Here is a 27,779-nt window from a genome sequence, read left to right as displayed (position 1 = left end):
GATATCTAACAGAGTAATCCTTCAAATGATTTAGTTATGCTTATAGGAGACAATGAGACTTTTTATTCAGAAATAGTAACAATATCATGGGTATTCTCCATGACCAAAGATAGGGGGAGATTGTAGTAATGCCAATTGAGTAACTACAAATTGCCAAGTTCTTTGCCAGGCAGTTTATGGACATCATCTCATTTCCTTGCAGCAGGTTTGTGAGGTAAGAATCATTATTTCCACTTTATAGTTGGAGAAACTGAAGTTTAGTAAAGTTAAGGCACTGAAAACCACATACCTAATAATTCATAGCGTCAAGTTTGTCTAATTTCAAAGTCCTATAATTTTTCCTTGCCTAAAGAATGTGTCCGTTCTGGAAGAGGAAAGAAAATGTATTTTAAGCCACATCCCATTTAGGTTGGCTCCCAAATTATTTAACTGACACATAAGTGAGTTTTTCATCAACTGTCAGTGTTTATGTATGGTGCCCATGTCCCACTCTGTCTCTTCTCTCAGGAATGGCTGGTTGTGGAACCCAGAGCCACTGCTGGTACCATGAACTGACTGTCAGACAGGAAATTTGCAAAGCTCTCAATGTGGATAGGAGACTCCTGGGACTTTACAGAACGAGATCTTAGGTTTTAGGCAGGCTCGGAGTAAGAGTCAGGACTGTGAAAGTCTAATGATTCCCCTCCTAATGTCCAGTGGTTCACATCTCTTTGATAGATACCAGGCTATGAATTTGTGACTAAACATTTCCACTGCCTTCTAAGCTTGATACCCATCCTGGATCAGTATTATGGATAATTTCTATCCTGATTCTGGCACTCTGGATTTTCTACTACCACTAATTGATCTCTATAAAGAGGGAAAAAAGGTTTGCCCAGGCCTTGGCAGTTGAGTATTCACTCTACTACCCTTTGCTGCCCTCTACTGACCATATCTGGAAATTACATTTAACCTTCCAGGTCCTTGTCCCAAAGCAGATAGATACTGCAGTGAGTGAAACCAGGCACACAAAATTTGAGATGCACCAAAAAACTAAGTAAATAAGATATGATATTTTAATTTAATATTTTTAGAAGTCAATTTTCAAAAAAAATAAAAGAAGTCAATTTTCAAAAGATACATGATGAACAAAATACCGAAATGTACCCTAAAACAGTACTACTAGCTTATATGTACAAAGACCCTGCCATCCATCTTTTCATTCAAGAAAGAGGTCTAATACCACAGTGGAAAATCATGCTACCAGTGCTGATGAACCTTTTTCATCACTCGCATATTTGGGAAAAAGACCCAGAAAATTTAGAATAAACCAAAAAAAAAAAAAAAGGTGCAAGTGGAAGAGATATTATAACAGTAGACTCCTGAGGAAAACAAGAGAATGGAAAAAAAAATTAAGAAAACAAAACCAACTAACATCTTTAGAGTCAAGAAGCCAAAAAAGAGGTGGCTATGAAATAAGAACAAAGGCAGATAAATATTTCTTGTATATTAAAGGTATCATCGGGGGATCCCTGGGTGGCGCAGCGGTTTGGCGCCTGCCTTTGGCCCGGGGCGCGATCCTGGAGACCCGGGATCGAGTCCCACGTCGGGCTCCCGGTGCATGGAGCCTGCTTCTCCCTCTGCCTGTGTCTCTGCCCCTCTCTCTCTCTCTCTCTCTCTGTGACTATCATAAATAAATAAAAAAATTAAAAAAATAAAATAAAATAAAGGTATCATCGACCAAATTGAATTTAATAGAAAGTCTTGAAGATTGAGTTCAAGGAATCCCATTTGACCTTGACACTTGGAACATTCATCTTTCAGTTTTCCTGACCTAAGGTTACCCTTTTTTTTCTCAATAACTAGAGCTATTTAGTCCTTCAGTAAGGAGTAATTTAATCATTGGAATAACGGAAATGCTATTTTAATTTGTAGAATCAACATACAAACAAAGCTTGGAAGACAACAACTGTAAAAGAGAATCTGACTAATAGTAACACTGATAATATGAAACAATGGAAGTCTGAATATTAAAGCAGCAGAGAGATATGGAAGATAATGTCACAGATTTTTCTCACCTATTTATTTATATAGCAAGAAATCAATTATATACTGTCTAAAATTGATGTAACAAAATAGAGTTTAAGTATACTCTTTAAAATGATAATCACCAGAAATATCAAAGCAATGTAACTGGAAAAACATAGACATGGATGGATCAAAGAAATAAGTTTCTCATCTTCCAATAAATGCTATCTAGAGTTGATAAACAAGATAAAAGAAGAAATCAAGTATTAACATATATTTCAGAGGTATTGTGGTAACCACCAGGAAAACAGAAAATACTTAAAAACAGGGAGCTGGAAATGAGTCGGGGAACAAGTTCAGGCTGAGAATTTACTTTTCACTTGGTATCATTCTCTACTGCTTGATTTTTAAAATGTGTGTATGTATTAATTTTAAGTTGAAAAGTTAGAAGAAACAAAACCAACTCGACTTTTTGCAGCTGCAGCTCTTGGCACCACTTCCTTCCCATCTGCAATCTCTCTCCTTACACCAGTAGTCCGATCCTATGGAGGCAGGAAGGAATAAGAGAGACTAGAAAAGTTTCTGTCCTGGGGATCCCTGGGTGGCGCAGCGGTTTAGCGCCTGCCTTTTGCCTGGGGCGCGATCCTGGAGAATTGGGATCAAGTCCCATGTCAGGCTCCCGGTGCATGGAGCCTGCCTCTCCCTCTGCCTGTGTCTCTGCCTCTCTCTCTCTCTCTGTGTGACTATCATAAATAAATAAAAAATTTTAAAAAAAGCTTTTAAAAAAGTTTCTGTCCTGAATTTAAGTTTTTTGGAATCTTTTTGGCTTGTGCTTGGGTTCTATCTTTTCAATGGTGCAACTCTTTGGAATACTAACTTTTGACTATTTTAATCTGTGATATCTAGAATCTCCTTAAAGTTTTGCTAAACTTTGTTATCCTTCTTTTACTTCTTGACAAAAGACTAATCCTGACTCATTGCCTCTTACTGTGATCACAGTATTTTATTTTCTTAGAATCTTGATTCTGGCCAACTACTGCTTTGCCTGGCCCAACTCAACCTGCCTAGGTAGGAATGAAACGTCTATGGAAGAGAGATGACAATTACCATTTTCAGAATAAGTAAAACGTCATATACTAGTAAGTTAAACATAGTACTAAGGGAGTACGGTGATGTTCATTATCCCATTCCTCATGCATTTACAGAGGAGAGTGTACTTCCCTGTTCTAGAGAGAACAGACTTGGAAGAATTTGGGAGTAGAAGTTTTCTCTAGACTTGTGGTCTCACAATCTTGTACCAAAGTAGCCAAAACATGAGACACAAGACACAAGGAAATGAAGAAACCAGAATACCTATCTACATTTTTGAAGAAGGCAATAATGTCTCAAATGTCACTCTCTGAGAGAAAGTAGGTAATATATATGGGAGACCCGGGACACATGACCAAAACAAAACAATAACAACAGCAAAAGCAAAGGAATACCTATATTAAATATGTGGAAGCACAACTATTGATGGGCACTTTCTGCTCAGTCATACAGATTCACAGGCCGTGGATTCAGTGCTGGTGCAGCTGGCTGGCTTGCCACCGGACTGAGACCAGGTCCTTGCTGTCTCCAGCATAGGTGCTACTAAGTTATCTGCTGTGCTCTGATAGCAGTGTCAGGTGACATTACATAGTCACTTAAGTGGGGTACCGCAGTTTTGTTTGTGACAACTTCTATAGTGGACAGTTTCTTTTGTGACTGCTGACCCCTTGGAGACTAGAACTAATTAGAGATTTGAAGCAACTTTGAAGAGGCTGAAGAAGCTATACTCATTCCTGTGAAATCCCAGGACACAGCTGCAGCTATAGGAACCTTGGCTCTGAGTAAAAGCCTCTGGCTGACACTGAGCCAATTGTATAAAATGGAGAGTGAGAGCATTTGGACTTTAAATAAAAGCTCTATGAGCTTTTATTTGCAAGGGGATTTAGTTTGTGGGGAAGTTGAGTAACAAAAATGAGTTTCATATTGTTCAAATTTGGGACATTTTAATATTGATATAGTTCTCTGTATTCATTTCATAAAGTCTGGTGAGCTATTTTGGACATGACTTGGCATAATTAGAGATAAGAAATAGAATTAGAGAGTGAACTTTCAGCTTAGTACTATCTGACTCATGGTGCTAGTCTTGTATGGGCAAAAAACAAAATGCCCTTCAAGAAGTCCCAGAAGGACTCTGTGTAGGGAGAAGCAGACTTGGGGACTGTGTGAGCACAGCAGCACTTTGAGCATGCACCACTCGGCTGAGAGGGACAGCTGCCTGGTCCCCTTCTGATGCCTGAGTACAAAGGGTTATGACATTGTTTTTCAGCCTTCCATCATGTGTACACCGCCTTCATGACTTCTCTACAAATACATGTTTTTAAGTATTCAGCATGGACTTTACAATCTTTGCTCAGGGTAATATGTGTTAAAACATGTTAGGAAAAAAAACAGGTATCTTTCTGACTACAGATGAAAATACATACATAATTACTAAAACTGAAAAAAAAAATATGCCTGTGAGTATGCTACTTAAAACAACTCACATGATGCCAGTGGAACCCACAATGTAATATATTTAAAAAATTAAAAAGCTGGCAAACATTCAGAGGGATACATGTTATTCCCCTCTTCAGGATTCTACTCCAATCCTGATGACAGAACATGGTGTTGGAGAAGAGATTTGGGGTCGCTCTCTTCACTTTCTCACACCATCCCAAACAATGTAGAACAGACCTTTTAAAAGACCTATAGAAGCTGTGTAGAGCTTTTGTACTTAAAGAGTTTCTTGGTCCCCTATTGGAGTGGGCTTGAGTGAGGACAACTGCAGTTGTCTGGCCATCCCATGGCTTGTTTATGGAGATGCAGTAGCAAACCCTGTTTTTGCATGAGGTCTAAGCCTCTACCCAGCTTTACTAGGGAACCCTATCATTTGGATGATAACATACATTTAAATTGCCTTCTGTCTCCCCTTTCTCAAACTGGTTCCAACCTGTAAAGAAGTGCAAATTCCAACACAGCTTGTAGTTACAAAAACAAGTGAAAGAATGAGAGAAGAAAACATTGATGGAAGAAAATGCATGATGCTATTATACAGCAAAAATACTATGTATATGTAAACATTTAATGCAACTCAATACTCAAATAGTGTTGAATTCTCCTTCCCCAACTTGCAGGTAGAGTCATGTAGTATTCCAGTCTTTCTGGCTGAGTCCCTGCAGCTGGAGCAGGGCACCTTCCGCTGTTGCTTAGTTTCTGAAAACCAATGAGAAAGAATATTGGTTTAGGGTCAGGCCTGGGGTTAGATCCTGGATGTCTGAAGTTCAGCAAATTAGCTAGCCTTCCTGAGTCTCAGGTTTTATACGTGTAAAATGGGAACAATAACCCCTCTAGGTTTGTTGTGAGGATTAAGTAATAATGCATGTGAGTCAGTGACACTGCCATTCAGAAAGAAATTCAGATCCATGTCTAGGTATCCACTGGGTATGTCCATAACTAGATAGTTTTTGAAGAGGTTTGAGATCTTTTCCTTGCATGGATAGTGGAGTATGTGTGGTCGTGCTTATACTCAGAGGCTTTTTTTTAGCACAGATAAAATGCCAGAACAATAAAGATTTTGATCTCATGTGTTCCTTTATGCAAACAAGCTTGCCTAGCAAAATGGTGCAGATATACACAGATGAATGGACTTTATACAAATAAATGAAATTATGTTTCTCTAGTATAAAAATAGATCAAATGGTAAGAGCACAAAAGTAGGTGAAATGGTAACATAAACTGACTTGTGTAATCAGAGGGTCAACGCTTGGCCTTTTCCTCTCTAAGCTTTTCTAATAGTTTTGTTGCTAAGGCTACCATGTTTTTGCCAGATTGGAAGAGGATTGTTAACTCTAATGAAGATTAAGTAGCTTTCCCAACTAGATTTTTTTAAAATAAGCATCAGTTAATGCTGCTGGCTTTCAAAGCCATATTCATGAAGAATGGAAAGATCTTTAAAGAGCTGCTCTCAGAGACTCCTAACTCTTGGAAATGAACAAGGGGTAGTGGAAGAGGAGGTGGGTAGGGGGATGGGGTGACTAGGTGACGGGCACTGAGGGGGGCTCTATGTTGCTCTATGTTGGCAAATTGAACTCCAGTAAAAAATAAATAAAAAAAAGAAATAAAAAATAAAGATCTGCTCTAAGAAGATGTAACTAATAAAATTTGAAATTTAGCAGCATTTCTATTCCATAGTTATTCCAACACAAGTTTTTATCATGGTTACATTGAACAAAAATAACTTAAAACAGAACTTTACATATTTAATAAAAAGATGAAGATATTATTATTTACAACTTTAGCCAAAAATTAATTCCCTAAAGAGTAAAAGGTTATTTAATGAACAATTCTTTTGACTGGTTGGGAAATTGTTGCACCACTGCTCACAAATTCACACTTGATTTATTCTTTGAACGATATAGGTAAGTTACAGGATTAAGTCCTCTGTCTTTTGGTCCCTGCCATTAATTGGTTAAAGTCATCTGAGGACAGTGTAATTACAATGCTCCCAAAGAAACCTGGAGCTTTGTAAAGTACAGTAAATGGAAAGTAATTTGTTATGGACATTCAATTGCTAAAAGGATGTAAAAGGGTAGGAGCCATTAGGAAAGGTGAAGAAACACTGCTCTTGATGAGCTTGCTGAGGAGCCAAATGAGCTTCTTGATCATGAACAGAAGAGACCATCTAAAGTTTAAAAAATGTAGAGCTGTTTGTGTGTCCATTGATCCTGCAATTCTACTTGTGCACTAAAGCAGGAAAATTAAATGAAATATTACCTAACGAATACAGGTGCTGTGTTTTCTTCCTCTGATGTCTTTATATCTTTGTAGCCAGAAATCCCAATGTTAATTCCCAATAGGAAAGGCTGAATATTAAAGTTAAAAGTTCACCTTAATTTGAATATTGTAGCATTAGTGACATCTGGTGGAAAACAAGTTACAGGGTAGCATTATTTAGATATCCTGATCTATCCTGTATACTATCACTTTCACCAGATTTTCACACAGCCCTCTCCCCAAGTCCATGGGAAGAGTGTACTTTCTGGCCCCATTGAAGTTTGGCTTAGCCTTAAGTCTTACCTGCATCAGTGGAATATGGGCAAAAATGTCAGTGTGAAAGTTCTGAAGATAAGCTTTAGCAGTCCTGGTGAGGCATTGCCCCTTCAATGATAGAAGGAGACACGTACCCTGCAGATTTGCATGATAAGAAGACAAGCACTCCAGATAACCCACTGACTTACAGGGAAAAAATTGTTATTCTATGGTTGTTTGTGCAAAAGCCAATTAATACATGAGACTATTACACACCTCTGTGTGAATTCCCATGGAGGCTTGACTCCTCTCTCCAATTGATGACACTGGGAGAAGAATCCTGGAGACGTGTGGTTCAGTCCCTTCTGGGGCTCTATTTCAGACCCTGATAGGCCCAGTCGGAACATGTTTCCATTCCTCCACCTATGGTAAGCAAAACTGAGTCAAGAGTCCAGGGCAGGCCCATCAGGCTCTCTTAGAATCTTGGTTTCTCTGTATAACATGGTGTGGAAGTCATGTAGGGCTCTTTTTTTCTTCCAAACATTTATTTAAATTTTAGTTAACATATAGTGTAATATTGGTTTCAGGAGTATAATTTAGTGATTCATCACTTACACATAATACCCACTGTTCATAGGTCATTCGCAATTCTTGCATCTGTTGGTTTAAATATCTTCCTCTTAAAAAAATAAATAAATAAATATCTTCCTCTTAAGGTGGACTTCAAGGTATAGGAAAAGAGGGCAGGACAAGTTTAGTTGGAGCCATAGGCCAAAGCTTTTCCGATTGAGCTTTGCCAATAAAGCTTGTAGCTTGGCTCCCACTCAACTCTAATATATGTACTAGTAGGACTCAGTAGTGTTATAAGCCACAAAGTATAAGTGGTAATATTAGGACTGTTTAATTTGGCGAATAAAAACAACTGACAGAAATTTAAGTATTATCCGTGATCTATTAAGAAAGTTGCTACTGGTGAACATTTTTCAGGGAATGACCACATTATTTCTGCTTATTTAGCAGAGGTATTTAGTGTTTCCTAAAGCAGTTACTGCTTTCTAAAAAGAATTTCAAACTTTTGTCCCAAAAGTAGGACCAGAATTGTTAACTCTTCATATTTTTACTGAACTTTCAGTTCTGCTTTCCTTCTCAACCTAATGTTTCATGTTTAGAGGTTACAAACAGCCCAGAATTTAAATGTTTTAATCTTACTAGTGTCCACTTTGTAACATACCTCATGTTTGGAAAACCAGACTCTTGACCATACCTTAATTCAACATCATTTTCATTTCTGCAGAACTACTTTTCTTATTCAGGAAAAGGACACATGTGGGTGGACCTCAATTAGATAGCTTCAACAATTCTCAAGGCAATGGGCTTTCACAGTAGCATTCACGATACCTGTCATCAATTACTGGCACTTATTTGTCTTGCAATGAGAGAATTGCCCTTTATTCTTAACAAGCAGGCAACTGGATCAAAGAGATTAGATTACTCAGGTGAAAAAACAAAGACAAATACATAATGAGATAAACCTGTGTAGTAACTGCCTGGAAGATTGCCATCTATTTTCCTCTCCATATCTCACGCTTTAGAAAGACCAGGACTTTGTTTCATTCATCCTAATACTTGGCACTTTAACAGGTGCTCACTTTGTAATTTCTGAATGAGTGATACAGGCCATGTGTTTTACTTTATAGTGAAGGTTAATGAGTTAAATCATATAAAAAGCTTAGAACGGTGTCTGATACTAAGCACTTAATTACAAAACAAGGTAACATTTAGAATAGAGATGAGAAAAGACGTCAGAAGTTTGCCTTAAACTGACCCTTAAAAAATAAGGAAAACTAGGCTGGCAATAAGGCTAAGAGGATAGAAAAGTTCTCCAGTACACTACATGCTAAAATGAATTAATTCCAATGACATCTATTATTTTTTACAGAGAATGATGCTTATTTTAAGTCTAAGGTTATAAGATTAAAGGGATATAATCAAAGCTTGTTCATTAAATTGAAAGTAACTCCAGATTTATTCAAGTTTGTATCCTTAGGCCTCAGTAGGCACAAGATATTATTTGCTATACTGAATCCATTCTATTGTATGTGTTAATACCACACCAATATAAACATATTTTAAGACAAATTTTAAACATACATATTTAACTTTATTTCATCATCATTTAAAGCTTGATTTTAGAAAACATAAAAAAATTAAGAGTTCTGTATCACAGGAATTTAAACAGTGGCAATATACGTAGCTTTGTAGGTTCGAGTTCTACAACAAATTAAAATCAAATCATTGGAAATGTTTTCAATATGGAAAATAGACAAATAAAATAAATGGCAGAGACCTATTATGAGCAATGTTTCATTACTTGCAAGTTATCGTTAGATAATTTCAGAATCTAAACAAAGACTCTCAATATTCAGACTTCTGTTGCTGTATTTTACATTTAATATCTCCCTACCTATATTCCAGAGTCAAAGTCCTTGACCAAAAGGTCTGATTTAAGAAGGCATTTAGTTTTATGGCAAAAGTTATCCATCTACAGTTACCACTTTCAAGGAATTGACAACAATGCTGATGTGATCTGCTAGTTCCCTTTTGAACAATGTGCAATAATTTATGTCAACCCTGTATAAAGTTATACAGGTAGAAAAAATTGGACAATTATGCACAGTTCAATAGATGTAGAATGTTAAGTTTTCCCAGTCTAAAAATTAACCAGTGATACAAAATTTATCAACTATAGTTGACTTGGTTTCAGAAAAACCGCATCTGAGAACTACAAGTACATCACTGTCCTTATCTCATCCTCAGTCACTGGTGGGAATTTTATAGGCCACCATGCTATTTACTTTGTGGATAGTAGTACTAAATGAACGAAGACGGACTTCCTCAGAATTGGTAACAAACTGTGGTCCTGACTCTTCCCATTTTTCAAGTACAACCAAATCCTTGTCTGTATAAATCAGTAGGTCAAATGAACCTAAATTGGATAAGATCATTAAAGTACAATTATTTTTCGAAAGGTACAACTATCCTTCCTGTCTCCCTCACATGTGAGCCAGCTATCATGTCAGAAAAGCTAGTTTAGCTTGATCTCTAATCAGTTATATTAGCTAATTGCTTTTCTTCAATGGAAATTTTAGTACAGAAAATACTGTACTCCCTTTTACTTAATGAAAAACTTGATTTTTTTCTTCAAAGAACCACTAAAGATATTTGCAGAAAGTATATAATTAATCACGAGACAGCATGAATCTAAGCCAGAGAAAAAGAACATCTTGGTTCTGTGACTGCTGTATCCCAATGCCCAGAACAGTGTTAGGCATACAGTAGGCATTTAGGGTATATCTGATGAATGAAGGAGTAACTAATCTAGAAAAGAAAGACACAGTTATACCTGTCTAAGTCTTAATTATATACAAGGAAATGTGTATAAAATAAAAGAAATGGAAGAAATTACATCAAAATATTCAGGAGCACTGTAGAAAATTTTCATTCTTTCCCTATTCAGCACTTGTAAATAAAACACAACCAGCATTGCTTTAGATTCATGACGTTTTTCTCACTTATATACCATGACATGGATAATTAAGAAAAAATTCAACAAAATGGTTAATTCTTAAAGTAATAGCTTAGTCTTTCCACAAGAAATCTGAACCAACGTGAAGTCATATAATACTTACAAGAGACTTCCAACAGCGGCAGAAATGTCACGGTAGCTGTGATCTGTTGGATTACGGAGAGGATCTCATCCTGGATGGCCTTCTGAGACTTTTCTCTGGGTGTGCTACCAAAGAAACTAAATGAGTTGATTCATTTTAAGTTTTAACAAGTTATTTAAAACACTGATAAGATTATTTGTTTGATTAAATGCTTCAAAACTCAAATTAAGTAATGCATTCCAAAGGAGTTTTTAAAAAACAATTATAATTTCATTTATTATTCCAGATATTAAGGCTGATCTTAGTATTAGATCATTAAATAACAGATGACTAGAAAACCTGCCGAGTGCTTCAAGTCAGGAAACATTCAGGATGTTGTAAAATAAAGATAACAATTAGTATCTAAGATCTTTAATTGGCATAATCATTTTGGTATTTTTAGGAATACCTAAATGTCTAATTCTGTAGTGCTTCAAAGAAGATGTTATATCAAGGTGTATTTATAATTAAACATTTTCTAGGGGAGGGGCAAGATGGCGGAAGACTAGTGTCCCCAAATCACCTGTTCCCACCAATTACCTAGATAATCTTCAAATCATCCTGAAAATCTATGAATTCAGCCTGAGATTTAAAGAGAGAACAGCTGGAATGCTACAGTGAGAAGAGTTCACGCTTCTATCAAGTTAGGAAGACGGGGTAAAAAGAAATAAAGAAACAAAAGGCATCCAAGGGAGAGGGGCCCCGCGAAGAGCCAGGCTAAGGCCGGGGTGAGTGTCCCCAGGACAGGAGAGCCCAGGCCCCAAGAAGCAGGAGCTTCACCAATCTTCCTGGGTGGAAAGGCCTCACAGGGAGTTGGAGCAGGACCCCAGAAAGGTGGGGATGCCCTCAGGCTCCCTGGGACACTAACAGAGCAACTGTGCCCTGGGGAGAGTGCGCTGAGCTCCCTAAGGGCTGCAGCATGGCATCGCTGGACCCGGGAGCAGCTCAGAGGGGCCCGGACGGCAGCTCTGCGGAGAGGTGGCTATGCGGTGGAGTGCAAATCCAACAGCGCAGGCCCAGGAGCACAGGGCGCCAGGGACACAGCCCAGGATCCGGCCTCCCCCCAGGACAGGAAGAGGCCAGGAGGGCCCAGGACGGGAAGGACGCTCCTGCCCCGAGCTGAGCAGATCAGCGGCCCCGCCCCCAGAGCATCCAGGTCCCTGCAGATGGAGAGCTCTGTAGTTACTGCGGGAGTAGACTCCAGAGCTCCAGAGCTGGCTGCTGCCACTGTGGTTGTTCCTTCTGGAGCCTCAAGGGGGTAAAAAATCCCCACTGAGCCCTGGAACAGGCAGGCGGCAGAGCAGATCCCCCAAGTGCTAACACCTGAAGATCAGCACAACAGGCCCGTCTCCCAGAAGACCAACTAGATGGACAAATTCCAGGGGAAGTCAAGGGAATTAAAGTACAGAAATAGAAGATACTCCCCTGTGTTTTTTTTTGTTTTTGTTTTTTTTGCTTTTTGATTTCTGTTTGCTTACCCTGCCCTTCTTTTTCCTTTCTTTATTTTTCTATCTCTGTTTCTTCTCTTTTTTACTTCCTTTTTTCTTTTTTCTTTTTCTCTTTTCTTTCCTTCTATCTCTCCTCTCTTTTTCTCCTTTTCCCAATACAACTTGTTTTTGGCCACTCTGCACAGAGCAAAATGACTAGAAAGAAATCCTCAACTCAAAAGAAAGAATCAGAAACAGTCCTCTGTCCCACAGAGTTACAAAATCTGGATTACAATTCAATGTCAGAAAGGAAATTCAGAAGCACTATTATAAACCTACTGGGGGCTAGAAAAAAGCATAAAGGACTCAAGAGACTTCATGACTGCAATATTTAGATATAATCAGGCAGAAAGTAAAAATCAATTGAATGAGGTGCAATCCAAACTAGAAGTCCACACAATGAGGGTTCATGAGGCAGAAGAATGAGAGGGAGACATAGAAGACAAGTTGATGGCAAAGAGAGAAACTGAGGGAAAAAGAGACAAACAATGTAAAGACCATGAAGATAGATTAAGAGAAATAAACGACAGACTGAGGAAGAAAAACCTACATTTAATTGGGTTTCCCAAGTGCTCCGAAAGGGCCGGAGGGCCAGAATATGTATTTTAACAAATCCTAGCTGAAAACTTTCCTAATCTGGGAAGGGAAACAGGCATTCTGATCCAGGAGATAGAGAGATCCCCCCCTAAAATCAATAAAAACCATTAAACACCTCGACATTTAATAGTGAAGCTTGCAAATTCCAAAGATAAAGAGAAGATCCTTAAAGCAGCAAGAGACAAGAAATCCCTGACTTTTATGGGGAGGAGTATTAGGGTTACAGCAGACCTCTCCACAGAGACCTGGCAGGACAGAAAGGGCTGGCAGGATATATTCAGGGTCCTAAATGAGAAGAACATGCAACCAAGAATACTTTATCCAGCAAGGCTCTCATTCAGAATAAAAGGAGAGAGAAAGACCTTCCAAGACAGGCAGGAACTGAAAGAATATGTGACCTCCAAACCAGCTCTGCAAGAAATTTTAAGGGGAAACTCTTAAAATTTCCCTTTAAGAAGAAGTTCAGTGGAACAATCCACAAAAAAAGGACTGAATAGATATCATGATGACACTAAACTCCTACCTGTCAATAGTAACTCTGAACGTGAACGGGCTTAATGACCCCATCAAAAGGTGCAGGGTTTCAGACTGGATAAAAAAGCAGGACCCATCGATTTGCTGTCTACAAGAGACTCATCTTAGACAGAAGGACACTTACAGCCTGAAAACAAAAGGTTGGAGAACCATTTACCATTCAAATGGTCCTCAAAAGAAAGCAGTGGTAGCCATCCTTATATCAGATAAACTGAACTTTACCCCAAAGACTGTAGTAAGAGATGAAGAGGGACACTATATCATACTTAAAGGATCTATCCAACAACAGGACTTAACAATCCTCAATATATATGCCCTGAATGTGGGAGCTGACAAATATATCAATGAATTAATAACCAAAATTAAGACATATTTAGATAATAATACACTTCTACTTGGTGACTTCGATTTAAGGCTTTCTGCACTGGATAGGTCTTCTAAGCACAAAATCTCCAAAGAAACAAGAGCTTTAAATGATACACTGGACCAGATGGACTTCAGGTATCTACAGAACTTTACATCCAAACTCAACTGAATACACATTCTTCTCAAGTGCACATGGAACTTTCTCCAGAATAGGCCACATCCTGGGTCACAAATGGGGTTTGAACCGATACCAAAATATTGGGATCGTCCCCTGCATATTCTCAGACCATAATGCCTTGACATTAGAACTAAATCACAACAAGAAGTTTGGAAGGCCTTCAAACACGTGGAGGTTAAGGATCATCTTGCTAAAAGATGAAAGGGTCAACCAGGAAATTAAGGAAGAATTAAAAAGATTCATGGAAACTAATGAGAATGAAGGTACAACCATTCAAAATCATTGGGATGCAGCAAAAGCAGTCCTAAGGGGGAAATACATCGCAATACAAGCATCCACTCAAGGGATCCCTGGGTGGCGCAGTGGTTTAGCGCCTGCCTTTGGCCCAGGGCGCGATCCTGGAGACCCGGGATCGAATCCCACGTCAGGCTCCCGGTGCATGGAGCCTGCTTCTCCCTCTGCCTGTGTCTCTGCCTCTCTCTCTCTCTCTCTGTAACTATCATAAATAAATAAAAATTAAAAAAAAAAAAGCATCCACTCAAAAACTGGAAAGATCTCAAATACAAAAGCAAACCTTACATATAAAGGAGCTAGAGAAGAAACAGCAAATAGATCCTACACCCAGTAGAAGAAGAGAGTTAAGAAAGATTCGAGCAGAACTCAACGAAATCAAGACCAAAAGAACTGTGGAACAGGTCAACATAAACAGGAGTTGGTTCTATGAAAGAATTAATAAGATAGATAAACCGTTAGCCAACCTTATTAAAAAGAAGATAGAGAAGACTCAAATTAAGAAAATCATGAATGAGAAAGGAGAGATCACGACCAACACCAAGGAAATACAAACGATTTTAAAAACATACTATGAACAGCTATAGGCCAATAAATTAGGCAATCTAGAAGAAATGGATGCATTCCTGGAAAGCCACAAACTACCAAAACTGGAACAGGAAGAAATAGAAAACCTAAACAGGCCAATAACCAGGGAGGAAATTGAAGCAGTCATCAAAAACCCCCCAAGACACAAAAGTCCAGGGCCAGATGGCTTCCCAGGGGAATTCTATCAAACGTTTAAAGAAGAAACCATACCTATTCTACTAAAGCTGTTTGGAAAGATAGAAAGAGATGGAGTACTTCCAAATTCTTTCTTTGAGGCCAGCATCACCTTAATTCCAAAACCAGACAAAGACCCCACCAAAAGGAGAATTACAGACCAATATCCCTGATGAACATGGATGCAAAAATTCTCAACAAGATACTAGCCAATAGGTTCCAACAATACATTAAGAAAATTATTCACCATGACCATGTACAATTTATCCCCGGGACAGAAGGCTGGTTCAATACTCATAAAACAAACAATGTGATTCATCATATCAGCAAGAGAAAAACCAAGAACCATAGGATCCTCTCATTAGATGCAGAGAAAGCATTTGACAAAATACAGCATCCATTCCTGATCAAAACTCATCAGAGTGTAGGGACAGAGGGAACATTCTTCAACATCTTAAAAGCCATCTACCTAAAGCCCACAGCAAATCGCATTCTCCATGGGGAAGCACTGGGAGCCTTTCCCCTAAGATCAGGAACAAGACAGGGATGTCCACTCTCACCACTGCTATTCAACATAGTATTAGAAGTCCTAGCCTCAGCAATCAGACAAAAAAAAGGCATTAAAGGCATTCAAATTGACAAAGAAGAAGTCAAACTCTCCCTCTTCGCCGATGACATGATACTCTACATAGAAAACCCAAAAGCCTCCACCCCAAGATTGCTAGAACTCATACAGCAATTTGGCAGTGTGGCAGGATACAAAATCAATGCCCAGAAATCAATGGCATTTCTATACACTAACAATGAGACTGAAGAAAGAGAAATTAAGGAGTCCATCCCATTTACAATTGCACCCAAAAGCATAAGATACCTAGGAAGAATCCTAACCAAAGAGGTAAAGGATCTATACCCTAAAAACTATAGAACACTTCTGAAAGAAATTGAGGAAGACACAAAGAGATGGAAAAATATTCCATGCTCATGGATTGGCAGAATTAAGATTGTGAAAATGTCAATGATACCCAGAGCAATGTACATGTTTAATGCAATCCCTATCAAAATACCATGGACTTTCTTCAGAGAGAACAAATTATTTTAAGATTTGTGTGGAATCAGAAAAGACCCCGAATAGCCAGGGGAATTTTAAAAAAGAAAACCATATCTGGGGGCATCACAATGCCAGATTTCAGGTTGTACTACAAAGATGTGGTCATCAAGACAGTGTGGTACCAGCACAAAAACAGACACATAGATCAATGGAACAGAATAGAGAACCCAGAAATGGACCCTGAACTTTATGGTCAACTAATATTCGATAAAGGAGGAAAGACTATCCATTGGAAGAAAGACAGTCTCTTTAATAAATGGTGCTGGGAAAATTGGACATCCACATGCAGAGGAATGAAACTAGACCACGCTCTTTCACCACACACAAAGATAAACTCAAAATGGATGAAAAATCTAAATGTGAGACAAGATTCCATCAAAATCCTAGAGTAGAACACAGGGAACACCCTTTTTGAACTCGGCCACAATAACTTCTTGCAAGATACATCCATGAAGGCAAAAGAAACAAAAGCAAAAATGAACTATTGGGACTTCATCAAGATAAGAAGCTTTTGCACAGCAAAGGATACAGTCAACAAAACTACAAGACAACTTACAGAATGGGAGAAGATATTTGCAAATGATGTATCAGATAAAAAGGGTTAGCATCCAAGATCTATAAAGAACTTCTTAAACTCAACACCAAAGAAACATACAATCCAATCATGAAATGGGCAAAAGACATGAAGAGAAATCTCACAGAGGAAGACATAGACATGGCCAACACGCACATGAGAAAATGCTCTGCATCACTTGCCATCAGGGAAATACAAACCAAAACCACAATGAGATACCACCTTACACCATGAGAGTTGGGAAAATTAACAAGGCAGGAAACCACAAATGATGGAGAGGATGCGGAGAAAAGGGAACCCTCTTACACTGTTGGTCGGAATGTGAACTGGTGCAGCCACTCTGGAAAACTGTGTGGAGCTTCCTCAAAGAGTTAAAAATAGCCCTGCCCTATGACCCAGCAATTGCACCTCTGGGGATTTACTTCAGAGATGCAGATGCAATGAAACGCCGGGACACCTGCACCCACCTGCACCCGGATGTTTCTGGAAGCAATGTCCACAATAGCCAAACTGTGGAAGGAGCCTCGATGTCCATCGAAAGATGAATGGATAAAGAAGATGTGGTTTATGTATACAATGGAACATTACTCAGCCATTAGAAATGACAAATACCCACCATTTGCTTAACGTGGATGGAACTGCAGGGTATTATGCTGAGTGCAGTAAGTCAGTCGGAGAAGGACAAACATTGTATGTTCTCATTCATTTGGGGAATATAAATAATAGTGAAAGGGAATATAAGGGAAGGGAGAAGAAATGTGTGGGAAATATCAGAAAGGGAGACAGAACATACATACTCCTAACTCTGGGAAACGAACTAGGTAGGGGTGGTGGCAGGGGAGGAGGGCGGGGGTGGGGGTGACTGGGTGGTGGGCACTGAGGGGGGCACTTGACGGCATGAGCACTGGGTGTTATTCTGTATGTTGGTAAATTGAACACCAATAAAAAATAAATTCATTAAAAAATAAAATAAACATTTTCTAAAACAGACCAAAGGCTTCAGGAACAAACTATATTTCATTATGAGAGAGAGTTCTGAGTTTACAGGTAAGCATGCCTGGGACAATGCTAAGAATTAGCATATAATGAGGGGGCATTTCCCATCCAGAGGATCTAAGAACTTCAGTTCAGAGTGTCTTAGGAAGTTTATAGCGTTAAATGAAATACAGTAGAGCTGCATATCAAGCTAGGAGAAAATCTAGGATAATACTTCATGGTTAAAAGTACCTTGACACAATCCATTAAATGGCCCACCTAATACATCATGTGTAGCTTACATATAGCACCATAAATACTAAAGGGTGAAATTTATGGATTTTAGACTAAGGGCAGTTATGTTAAAAGTACACTATACAAGTCCATAATAGGCACGACTCTTTTGTGAGCACAGTTTGTGAGTCTTATTCTTCTCCACGGGAGATCTAACATAGTTAGAAACAAACTACCTTATACGAAACTAGTTCAATATAGTTAGAACTCATTTAGTCAAGAAAACAAGTTTTGGAAAAAAAATCTATGAAAGTGGAAGCAGTTTAATTCATACTTACCTGTCATCTTTTGCAGTCTTGTCGCACTCAATATCAAACTTCCACCTTTCAAGGACTTCACCGCTTTCAATATTTGAGATGAATACCACCAGTTTCTGAACTGAACACTTGTATAACCAATCTGCAATACAGAACAGGGCATCTTTTTTGGTTCACTGCATTACAAAGTAACTCTTCCCAGGTCTCACTTTCTGCCCTTAGCAAATTCCTACCACTGGTATTTTGGAACTCCTCCAACCTGTACAGAAAACTTGCCTCACAATAACCTAGCTCCCGTTGTCCAATTCTCAGTATCCGTACCAGATGTAGTTAGTACTGAATGCTAAGCACAGAGTAGTGAACATGCAGTATACTCTAATCCAAGGTAAATTCCAGAAGATGAGCATTAATCTAATCACTGCAGCAATAAATGCAAATTTTTAATTGTAATAAATGTTAAGAAGGTGCAGTATGTGATCCAATGAGAGAATATAGGAAAATTTGACTCAGGGAATTCTCACTTGACTTCAGTTCTACAAATAAATACCATTAAATATGCAAAAGATTACAGAAAAGGGTACAGGTCTAAAATACTGAAAAGCGAAAAGTATCTGACCAGAGGATTGAAAGGGTAATACAAATACAGTTAAGAAAGGGAGAATGAACAAGGTCGGTTTGTGCAAGATACATAGGGGTCAGACCACACAAGGTCACATGGGGTAAATTAAAGAACTTATACTTCAAGAATCAGGGAAGTCATTACTGTGTCTGAAGTAGGGTGTGATGTGATTAAACTTATATTTCAGAACTATCCTTTAGGCTGTGATGTGTGGAAAGTAGAGTGGAAGTAAAGAGAGGATCTAGGGATGCTAATTGATTAGTAATTCAAGCAAGAGGTACTGAAGGCTTATAGAAGGATAAATTGGTAGAGATGGATCAGTATAGGTAGAGTCAAGAGATTTCGTGATTAAAATTGTTAAGATTTATTGGATACTTATGAGACTAAGGAAGAGGAAATACTCAGAGATAGTTGCCAACTTTCTGGTTTATACCACTGGTTGGAAGGTTGATCCATTCATTGAAAGAGAATGGAAATGAGACATGATGCTTACAATTTTTTTAAGGTTTTATTTTTCTTCTTTTTTAAAGATTTTATTTATTTATTCATGACAGATAGAGAGGAAGAGATACAGGCAGAGGGAGAAGCAGGCTCCATGCAGGGAGCCTGATGTGGGACTCGATCCCAGGTCTCCAGGATCATGCCCTGGGCTGAAGGCAGTGCTAAACTGCTGAGCCACCCGGGCTGCCCTAAGGTTTTATTTCTAAGTAATCTCCACACCCAATGTGGGGCTGGAACTTACAACCCAAGATCAAGAGTTGCATGCTCTACTGACTGAGCCAGCCAGGACCCCCTTAAATTTAGTTTTCAAGTATCACTAGGTTAGCCACATGTGGATATCAAGGGAGCCACTTACTATATGAGCAAAGAGAAGACTTGGGTTGGATGTATGTTTATGAGTCAACTACACAAAGATTGTTAGTAAAGTTATGAATGTGTCAGAAGTCATCTTAGAGATTATAATAAGGGGGCCTCATAATGAGCCCTGAATTAATCTTGGAACTTGGGATAATATACTCAAGAATACACAGGTTTTTTTTTTGTTTTGTTTTTTAAGACACAAAAACAATCTTGTAATATTTAGGACTTGTGGGCCACCTAGGTCTCTTGCGTAGTTTTTAAAAAACTAGCCTTGAGAAATCTGAAAACACTCAGTTTGCAGGTAGTACAAAAATAGGCCACTTGCTGGATATGGGCCATCAGTCTTGCTGACCCCTTGACAAAAACCAACCTTGTCTCAATTTTGCTCGGAAGAGGAAGAGATTAGGTAGTCACTTAAAGATCTGGGGTGGGTGGAAATTTTTTTCTTTTAAAACTGAAGACAAATGAAACCAATGAAAATATCTCAAAACAAAGAAACCAGAAATACCAGAGAAGAACTAGGGTAGATTCCTTAAGAAGGCTAGAGGGATGGGGATTCAAAGAGATTGAACAATTTGCCTCTAAGAAAAGCAATTCCTCCATTCTAACTAAAATAAAAGGGACAAATTAAATAGGAAGGTCTACATACAACTGAGGTGAAATGTTCTAAGTGTAGCCTTAAAGGAGACAACCTAAAAACCAGTAACTTAGGCAGGGCTTGCTTCTTCATCAAATTAAGGTGACATAGATTCTTAGTTACTTCTATGTTTCAGGCTAAGTAATCTGAGTATCACCCTGGGTGATTTAGCCCTGAAGATGATAAAAACACAATTAATAGAATTTTAAAAATAAAGCCTCTTGAAACAAACAAACAAACAAACAAAAAAAATATATATATATATATATATATATATATATATATATATGACTCAGGTATAAAAAAATTACTGTAATTTTTTTTTTTTTTGGAACTAGTTTTGGAAGGTGAAATGAGGAGCCAGGGAGAAACATCCTATAACACAGAAAAATTAGAAGTGAGAATCCTAAGTAGAGAAAAACATGGAAAAAAGAGACAGAATAGATGGAGAACAAGTATCCATTCAACAAGTATTCAGTAATTTCTTGAGCTAAGAAAAAACAAGGGGTGTTCAGATAGAAATGGCTAACGTACAGGCAGGATTTTAACAAAGACAAATGAAGACAGTAAGACATTAAAAAACTTTATTGGGTATTCTATTAGTAGTATTTTTTTAAGTTTAGTTCCCAGGCTGGATCCAATTTCATTTTCTTTTATCTTAAAATAATGACGGTTTTAAACTCTAGGCAGCTATAGAAAATATATCATGTTAAAAATATGTAGTGGATTTCTCTCCAATAATAAACATCATCATAGTTATGTAAAATTCCAACTTGTTCCACCTGGCTACACGAACTGCAAAAATCACTTCAAAAGGAGTTGATAGAGATTGTTTTGTGAAGCCAGATCAGATTCCTAACATCAACATATTTAACCCACTCAAAATGTGGTAGGGAAGAGTGGACTTTCTTTCACTTTATTATTTGCTTCCTTCCGATGGAGAATCACTATATTTGAGATTGCAGTGTTCTACACCTCTTTGTATAGAGCTGAAAAATGAACACCAAGATGCCAGAAAGTACGGGTCCAAGAAGACCTGCAAAACTCAAATTGGTTTTCAACAATTAAATACCTTTCACTTGTCCACTACATGATTGAATTATTTTATGAGCTCAGGATCTGTTGTTATAAGCAAGGTGAGTCCGTATTTCTGCTCTCTGGTAGAGGTTTCAGATGGATATATGCCACGCTGATATAAAATGCTGTTGATGCCAAATGCTGAAAACAAAAGGAATGTTAAAGTTATTTCCACTTTGTAACTCTGGAAAATAAAGCCTATTTAGATGTGGCTGCGGTTTCATTCATGGCATCAAACTGAAAAAGCCTAAACGTGCGTTTGTGCGTGTCTTGCTGAAAGCAGAGTAGGGGAAAAGTGCCACTGAAAATCCTTAAAAATGTTGCTTCTAAATCAAAAGAACACGATACCTGCGTTTATGCGGAAATAAAAATGCCAAACTGCATTAACCTAGCGTCCAAGTAGAACTACAAGCTCAGGGTAATGCAAGCCCCAATTCAGGTTACGTGATCACAGGGTGTGGAAATAGGCTTTTGCGTCTGGATTAGCAATTGATTGATTAACCGGTCGGATGCTCCAGAGCAAGCCTCTCCCTCACTTTTCCCTCCTCTTCTCCTGCCAGAGTCTATCAGAGGGTACAAGCATGGCCTGGTCCTAAATCTAGCCCATCGCCCTCAGTACCGGAATCAAAGCTTGGTGGATGGGCTGTTCAAAGTGCACTGGGCTCCACCGCTCGGGGTGGTGCCGGGCGGCCGGGCTGGGCAGCCTGTGGGATCCGCAGTTTCCCGCAAGGCTGCTGGTGCAGGGGCGCGGCGCGAGGCAGGCCGGGCAGCACCTGGGCTTCCCGCTCCCCCAGGAGCAAGGCGCCTAGATTAGATTCTCCAGCCAGGCGGGCGCTGGAGCAGAGCCGCCCCCCACCCCCGGCCCCCGCCTCCGGGCCGGCCGGGCCTCCAGGGCCGCTGGCCTCAGCTGTCCCCGCCCTCTGGCCTGCGGGAGGGGGACTCACAGAAGAACTGGGCCACGATTTCCGCCTCTGCTCGCGGGAGAGCTGCGGCGCCACGGCCAGGCCTAGGGACGAGGGAGCGCGCTGCTGCCCGGCAGACCAGACGGCGACCGCACAGCCTCCAACGGTTCCCGCCAGTCGTTTGGAAAGTAACGACGCTGCTCCCCGGGGCCTTCGCGCAGGCGCGACGAGCCTCTCGGCCCGCCCAGCGCCAGTCTCCCCGCTCGCCGGAGGGGGCGCCTCGCGCAGGCGCAGTGGGTAGGCGTGGTCAGGCGCTTCCGGGCTGTCGGGGCTCGAAGGGTCCTGGCGGGCACCTGGAATTGTGGTCGCGGGGCCGCAGCTGAGGCGAGAGGACTGCAAAACCTGGCTCTGACGCCCGCTCCGAGGCCTGCGGAGTGAGGCCCAGGATCCCAGTTCGGCAGTTTCAAAGCGATTTTTTTTTTCAAAGCTATTTTCAAAGTGATGTGAACTGCGCGCCGGTTGCATCTTAACGTGGCCCCAGGGACCCCCCCGCCCCCCCCCAAACTTTTGCTTAGATGCTTCGAGCCAGTCAAGAAGCCGCCTGCGTGGCACCGAGCACAGCTGGAGAGGGCCTGGTGACTGTCTGCCCGCGCAGCTTTTAAGAAATTGGGGGCGGCCCGGGCGGCCCAGCGGTTGACGCGCCTTCAGCCTGGGCCTGACCCTGGAGCCCAGGGGTGGAGTCCGCGTGGGGCTCCCTGCGTGGAGCCTGCCTCTGCCTCTGCCTGTGTCTCTGCCTCGCTCTCTCTCTTTCTCTGTGTGTCTATCATGAATAAATACATTCTTCTTCAAAAACAAAGGAATCGGGTTGGGGTGAAAGGGGTGAGCCGCAGCCCTTGTCCTGTGCTGTCAGCCGGAGCCGCAGGGGCTGCCTCTGTGCGCGGGAATAAGTTGCTCGGGCATAAGTTCCCCCACCAAACAGGCCCAGACACACTGAAGAAGTTGTCAGGGAATTTTGACCCACGAATTCACGGATTTTACCTTAGGATGAGAAGCTTGGAAAAGAGTGCACAATCCATGTCAATTGCAAAAACAGTGTAGTCCTTGAAGGAGCTAGAAATATTATTTGTAAAACTCAAGCCCCGAAAACTACCTACCAGACATGCTATCCTACTTGCTTAAATGAGAAATGCCCTAGTGTCTTACTGTTCTATGATTGCATGACAAGTTACCGCAAGTTGATGGCTTAAGATAACACACATTTATTATTGTCGGGTAGGTCAGGGGTTGGTGTGACACAGCTGGATGCTCAGCTTAAGAATCTCACTCGGTTGAAATACAGGTGTCTCTGCAAGTGGAATCTCATCCGCTTGCATCCATCAACCCAGAAGATCCAGGGTTCTCTTCCAAGCCCCTTGGTTGTTGGCAGAATTAATAACCTTGTGTTTCTTGGACTGGCGTTATTGTTTTGCTCGTTGGCCAGAGGGGAGTCTTGTGCCTTAGCCAGATGGCTCTTCCATAGACCTTCTCATACTGCGAGTCTCTTTGACTTCATGGAGATCTCTTTTAAGGATTCATCTGATTGGATTAGACCTAGTCAGTTAATTTCCCCTTTGATGATTTTTTTTTTTTTTTACCTTTGATGAATTTAATCCGGGATGTGAATCCTATCATATTCACAGACTCTGGCCACACTCAAACAGAGGAGAGTATCTAAAATGTGCTCCTTAGAAGTCATGGATTTTTCTGCCCTCTTAGAATGCTGCCTATGACAGTGTTATCAGATTTTGATCAGTTTGATAGCTAATAGGCCAAGTAGCCGTAAAATATTTTCCTTACACCCTTTATTCTTTTGTACCTGTGTATACACAGGTGTGTTTAAATCACCATCTTTCACTCCTTCCACCAGGAACTTAGAGGGAGAACTCGGGCATGATACTGGTAGAGCCACATGCTCAGCTTACTACAAATAAAAATTGTTTCTCTTTATGAGGAATTTTATATCGATACTGAGCACTTAAGGAAATATTTTTTTCGGTTTCATTTTTCTGAATATGTAAATAATTGTTGGTATAATTCTGGAGATTCTAGAATTTATTCTTTTAATTTTTTTATTTAATAAATTTATTTTTTATTGGTGTTCAATTTACAATATACAAAATAACACCCAGTGCTCATCCTGTCAAGTGCCCCCCTCAGTGCCTGTCACCCATTCACCCCCACCGCCCACCCTCCTCCCCTTCCACCACACCTAGTTCGTTTCCCAGAGTTAGGAGTCTTTATGTTCTGTCTCCCTTTCTGGTATTTCCCACACATTTCTTCTCCCTTCCCTTCTATTCCCTTTCACTATTATTTATATTCCCAAATGAATGAGAACATACAATGTTTGTCCTTCTCCAACTGACTTACTTCACTCAGCATAATATCCTCCAGTTCCATCCACGTTGAAACAAATGGTGGGTATTTCTCATTTATTTTTTTTTAATTTTTATTTATTTATGATAGTCACACACAGAGAGAGAGAGAGAGGCAGAGACATAGGCAGAGGGAGAAGCAGGCTCCATGCACCAGAAGCCTGACGTGGGATTCGATCCCGGGTCTCCAGGATCGCGCCCTGGGCCAAAGGCAGGCGCCAAACCGCTGCGCCACCCAGGGATCCCCGGTATTTGTCATTTCTAATGGCTGAGTAATATTCCATTGTATACATAAACCACATCTTCTTTATCCATTCATCTTTCGATGGACATCGAGGCTCCTTCCACAGTTTGGCTATTGTGGCCATTGCTGCTATAAACATCAGGGTGCAGGTGTCCCGGCGTTTCATTGCATCTGCATCTTTGGGGTAAATCCCCAACAGCGCAATTGCTGGGTCGTAGGGCAGGTCTATTTTTAACTCTTTGAGGAACCTGCACACAGTTTTCCAGAGTGGCTGCACCAGTTCACATTCCCACCAACAGTGTAAGAGGGTTCCCTTTTCTCTGCATCCTCTCCAACATTTGTGGTTTCCCCATTCTCACTGGTGTGAGGTGGGATCTCATTGTGGTTTTGATTTGTATTTCCCTGGTGGCAAGTGATGCAGAGCATTTTCTTATGTGCATGTTGGCCATGTCTATGTCTTCCTCTGTGAGATTTCTGTTCATGTCTTTGCCCATTTCATGATTGGATTGTTGGTTTCTTTGGTGTTGAGTTTAAGAAGTTCTTTATAGATCTTGGAAACTAGCCCTTTATCTGATATGTCATTTGCAAATATCTTCTCCCATTCTGTAGGTTGCCTTTGAGTTTTGTTGATTGTATCCTTCGCTGTGCAAAAGCTTCTTATTTCGATGAAGTCCCAATAGTTCATTTTTGCTTTTGTTTCTTTTGCCTTCATGGATATATCTCGCAAGAAGTTACTGTGGTTGACTTCAAAAAGGGTGTTGCCTGTGTTCTCCTCTAGGATTTTGATGGAATCTTGTCTCACATTTAGATCTTTCATCCATTTTGAGTTTATCTTTGTGTATGGTGAAAGAGAGTGGTCTAGTTTCATTCCTCTGCATGTGGATGTCCAGTTTTCCCAGCACCATCTATTGAAGAGACTGTCTTTCTTCCAGTGGATAGTCTTTCCTCCTTTGTCGAATATTAGTTGACCATAAAGTTTAGGGTCGACTTCTGGATTCTCTATTCTGTTCCATTGATCTATGTTTTTGTGCCAGTACCACACTGTCTGGATGACCACAGCTTTGTAGTACAACCTGAAATCTGGCATTGTGATGCCCCCAGATATGGTTTTCTTTTTTAAAATTCTCTGGCTATTCGGGGTCTTTTCTGATTCCACACAAATCTTAAAATAATTTGTTCTAACTCTCTGAAGAAAGTCCATGGTATTTTGATAGGGATTGCATTAAATGTGTACATTGCCCTGGGTAACATTGACATTTTCACAATATTAATTCTGCCAATCCATGAGCATGGAATATTTTTCCATCTCTTTGTGTCTTCCTCAATTTCTTTCAGAAGTGTTCTATACTTTTTAGTGTATAGATACTTTATCCCTTTGGTTAGGTTTATTCCTAGGTATCTTATGCTTTTGGGTGCAATTGTAAATGGGATTGACTCCTTAATTTCTCTTTCTTCAGTCTCATTGTTAGTATATAGAAATGCCACTGACTTCTGGGCATTGATTTTCTATCCTGCCACGCTGCGAAATTGCTGTATGAGTTCTAACAATCTTGGGGTGGAGTCTTTTGGGTTTTCTATGTAGAGTATCATGTCATTGAAGAAGAGGGAGAGTTTGACTTCTTCTTTGCCAATTTAATGCCTTTAATGTCTTTTTGTTAACACTGATTTTCTAAGCACCGAGTGGGTATAAGACTGTCTACACGTCCATCACACGAAGAAGGCAAGCTGCCCAAGCATCCCACAGGATGGCTTCACTGTACACTCTTGAAGGTGGATGCCTAATGATCTAGGGGCAAAATGCAACAGCCACACACCTGTGACCTCTTCAGTTTCCAAAAATACTTAGGAGCAATTCTAACTAAAAAAACAACTGTGGATAAATAACCTCAAGAACAAACAATTTTACATCTTAGAAGAAGGTCAAAGCAATGCATGTGTAAGTCTGGGTGACCCTCTGTTGATATTCTCAAATTAAAGAGAACTTTCAAGGTGTTACCCTCAGCCTCCTGTGCTCCTCCCTTACTTTCCCTCTAAGAGGCTTAATACTTCAGCACTTTGGACCATGAGGAGTTGAAGAGGGCACCACTCCTAGAATATGTTCTAGCTAGACAAAGGAAAGCAGGGAAGAGGTGAAAAAAAAAGTAAAATTGTCATCCTGGTTCTGTGACTTCTAGTGCAACCTTATAATTTCAATTTACTACTCTGACTTGTAACCAGATCACGTTACTAGGTGAGAAGAGGGTCCCTTGTTGTTATACATTCTGAGAGAAAAGAAAATTTAGGGCACCAGAGAACAGGGAGTCTTTACTCTTGGTGTATCGTCTGGTATGCAACATATGTTTATTGAGCGCCCACCAGATGCCGAGTGCTGTGCTTGGCCCTGCTAAAGAATAGATAAAGATAGGTTAGGTCCCTTCCCCCAAGCTTGCACTCAATTCAAGAGAAAAGATGAAAATACATCACTTTGATCATACCTAGCAAACAAAGTGAGGGTCAGCAGACCAGCAGCACTGGGTCACCTGAGATTTATTAGAAATGTGAATCATCAGGCTTTACCCCAGCCCTCCTGAGTCAGAAACTATATTTTACCAAGATCCCCAGGTAATTTTGTATGCAAACCAAAGTACTTTGAGAAGTACTAACAAATAGAACACTATTTTCTCCTCCCATGGGTCTATTATGCTACATCGTTAAAAATGGCCACTGGCCCAGCTACATGCCAAGACCAAATGTGTATGTTCATGAAAGACAAGGATTAATTTAAATGAAATATGCCTACGAGGCTGGAGATAAC

At 40.1% G+C, this 27,779-nt stretch overlaps 1 protein-coding gene across 1 annotated transcript in view; it reads right to left on the bottom strand.

Moving 5' to 3' along the window:
- Positions 1-22,295, bottom strand: part of LOC144291376 (uncharacterized) — an 83,963-nt gene extending 61,668 nt beyond the window's left edge. Inside the window, exons 1-7 of the mRNA XM_077860884.1 lie at positions 22,048-22,295; positions 21,424-21,569; positions 18,256-18,376; positions 10,794-10,909; positions 7,381-7,527; positions 5,175-5,289; positions 2,477-2,549 (exon numbers count right to left, since the gene is read on the bottom strand). Of these exons, the coding sequence (XP_077717010.1) occupies positions 2,477-2,549; positions 5,175-5,289; positions 7,381-7,398 (206 nt within the window). The 5' untranslated portion in view covers positions 7,399-7,527; positions 10,794-10,909; positions 18,256-18,376; positions 21,424-21,569; positions 22,048-22,295. The remainder of the gene's footprint in view (positions 1-2,476; positions 2,550-5,174; positions 5,290-7,380; positions 7,528-10,793; positions 10,910-18,255; positions 18,377-21,423; positions 21,570-22,047) is intronic.
- Positions 22,296-27,779: the final 5,484 nt, after the last annotated feature.

The sequence above is a fragment of the Canis aureus genome, chromosome 20, assembly GCF_053574225.1.
Source record: "Canis aureus isolate CA01 chromosome 20, VMU_Caureus_v.1.0, whole genome shotgun sequence".
Lineage (NCBI taxonomy): Eukaryota > Metazoa > Chordata > Mammalia > Carnivora > Canidae > Canis > Canis aureus.
Note: the sequence above shows the minus strand (reverse complement) of the source record. Positions and strands in the feature narration are given on the sequence as shown.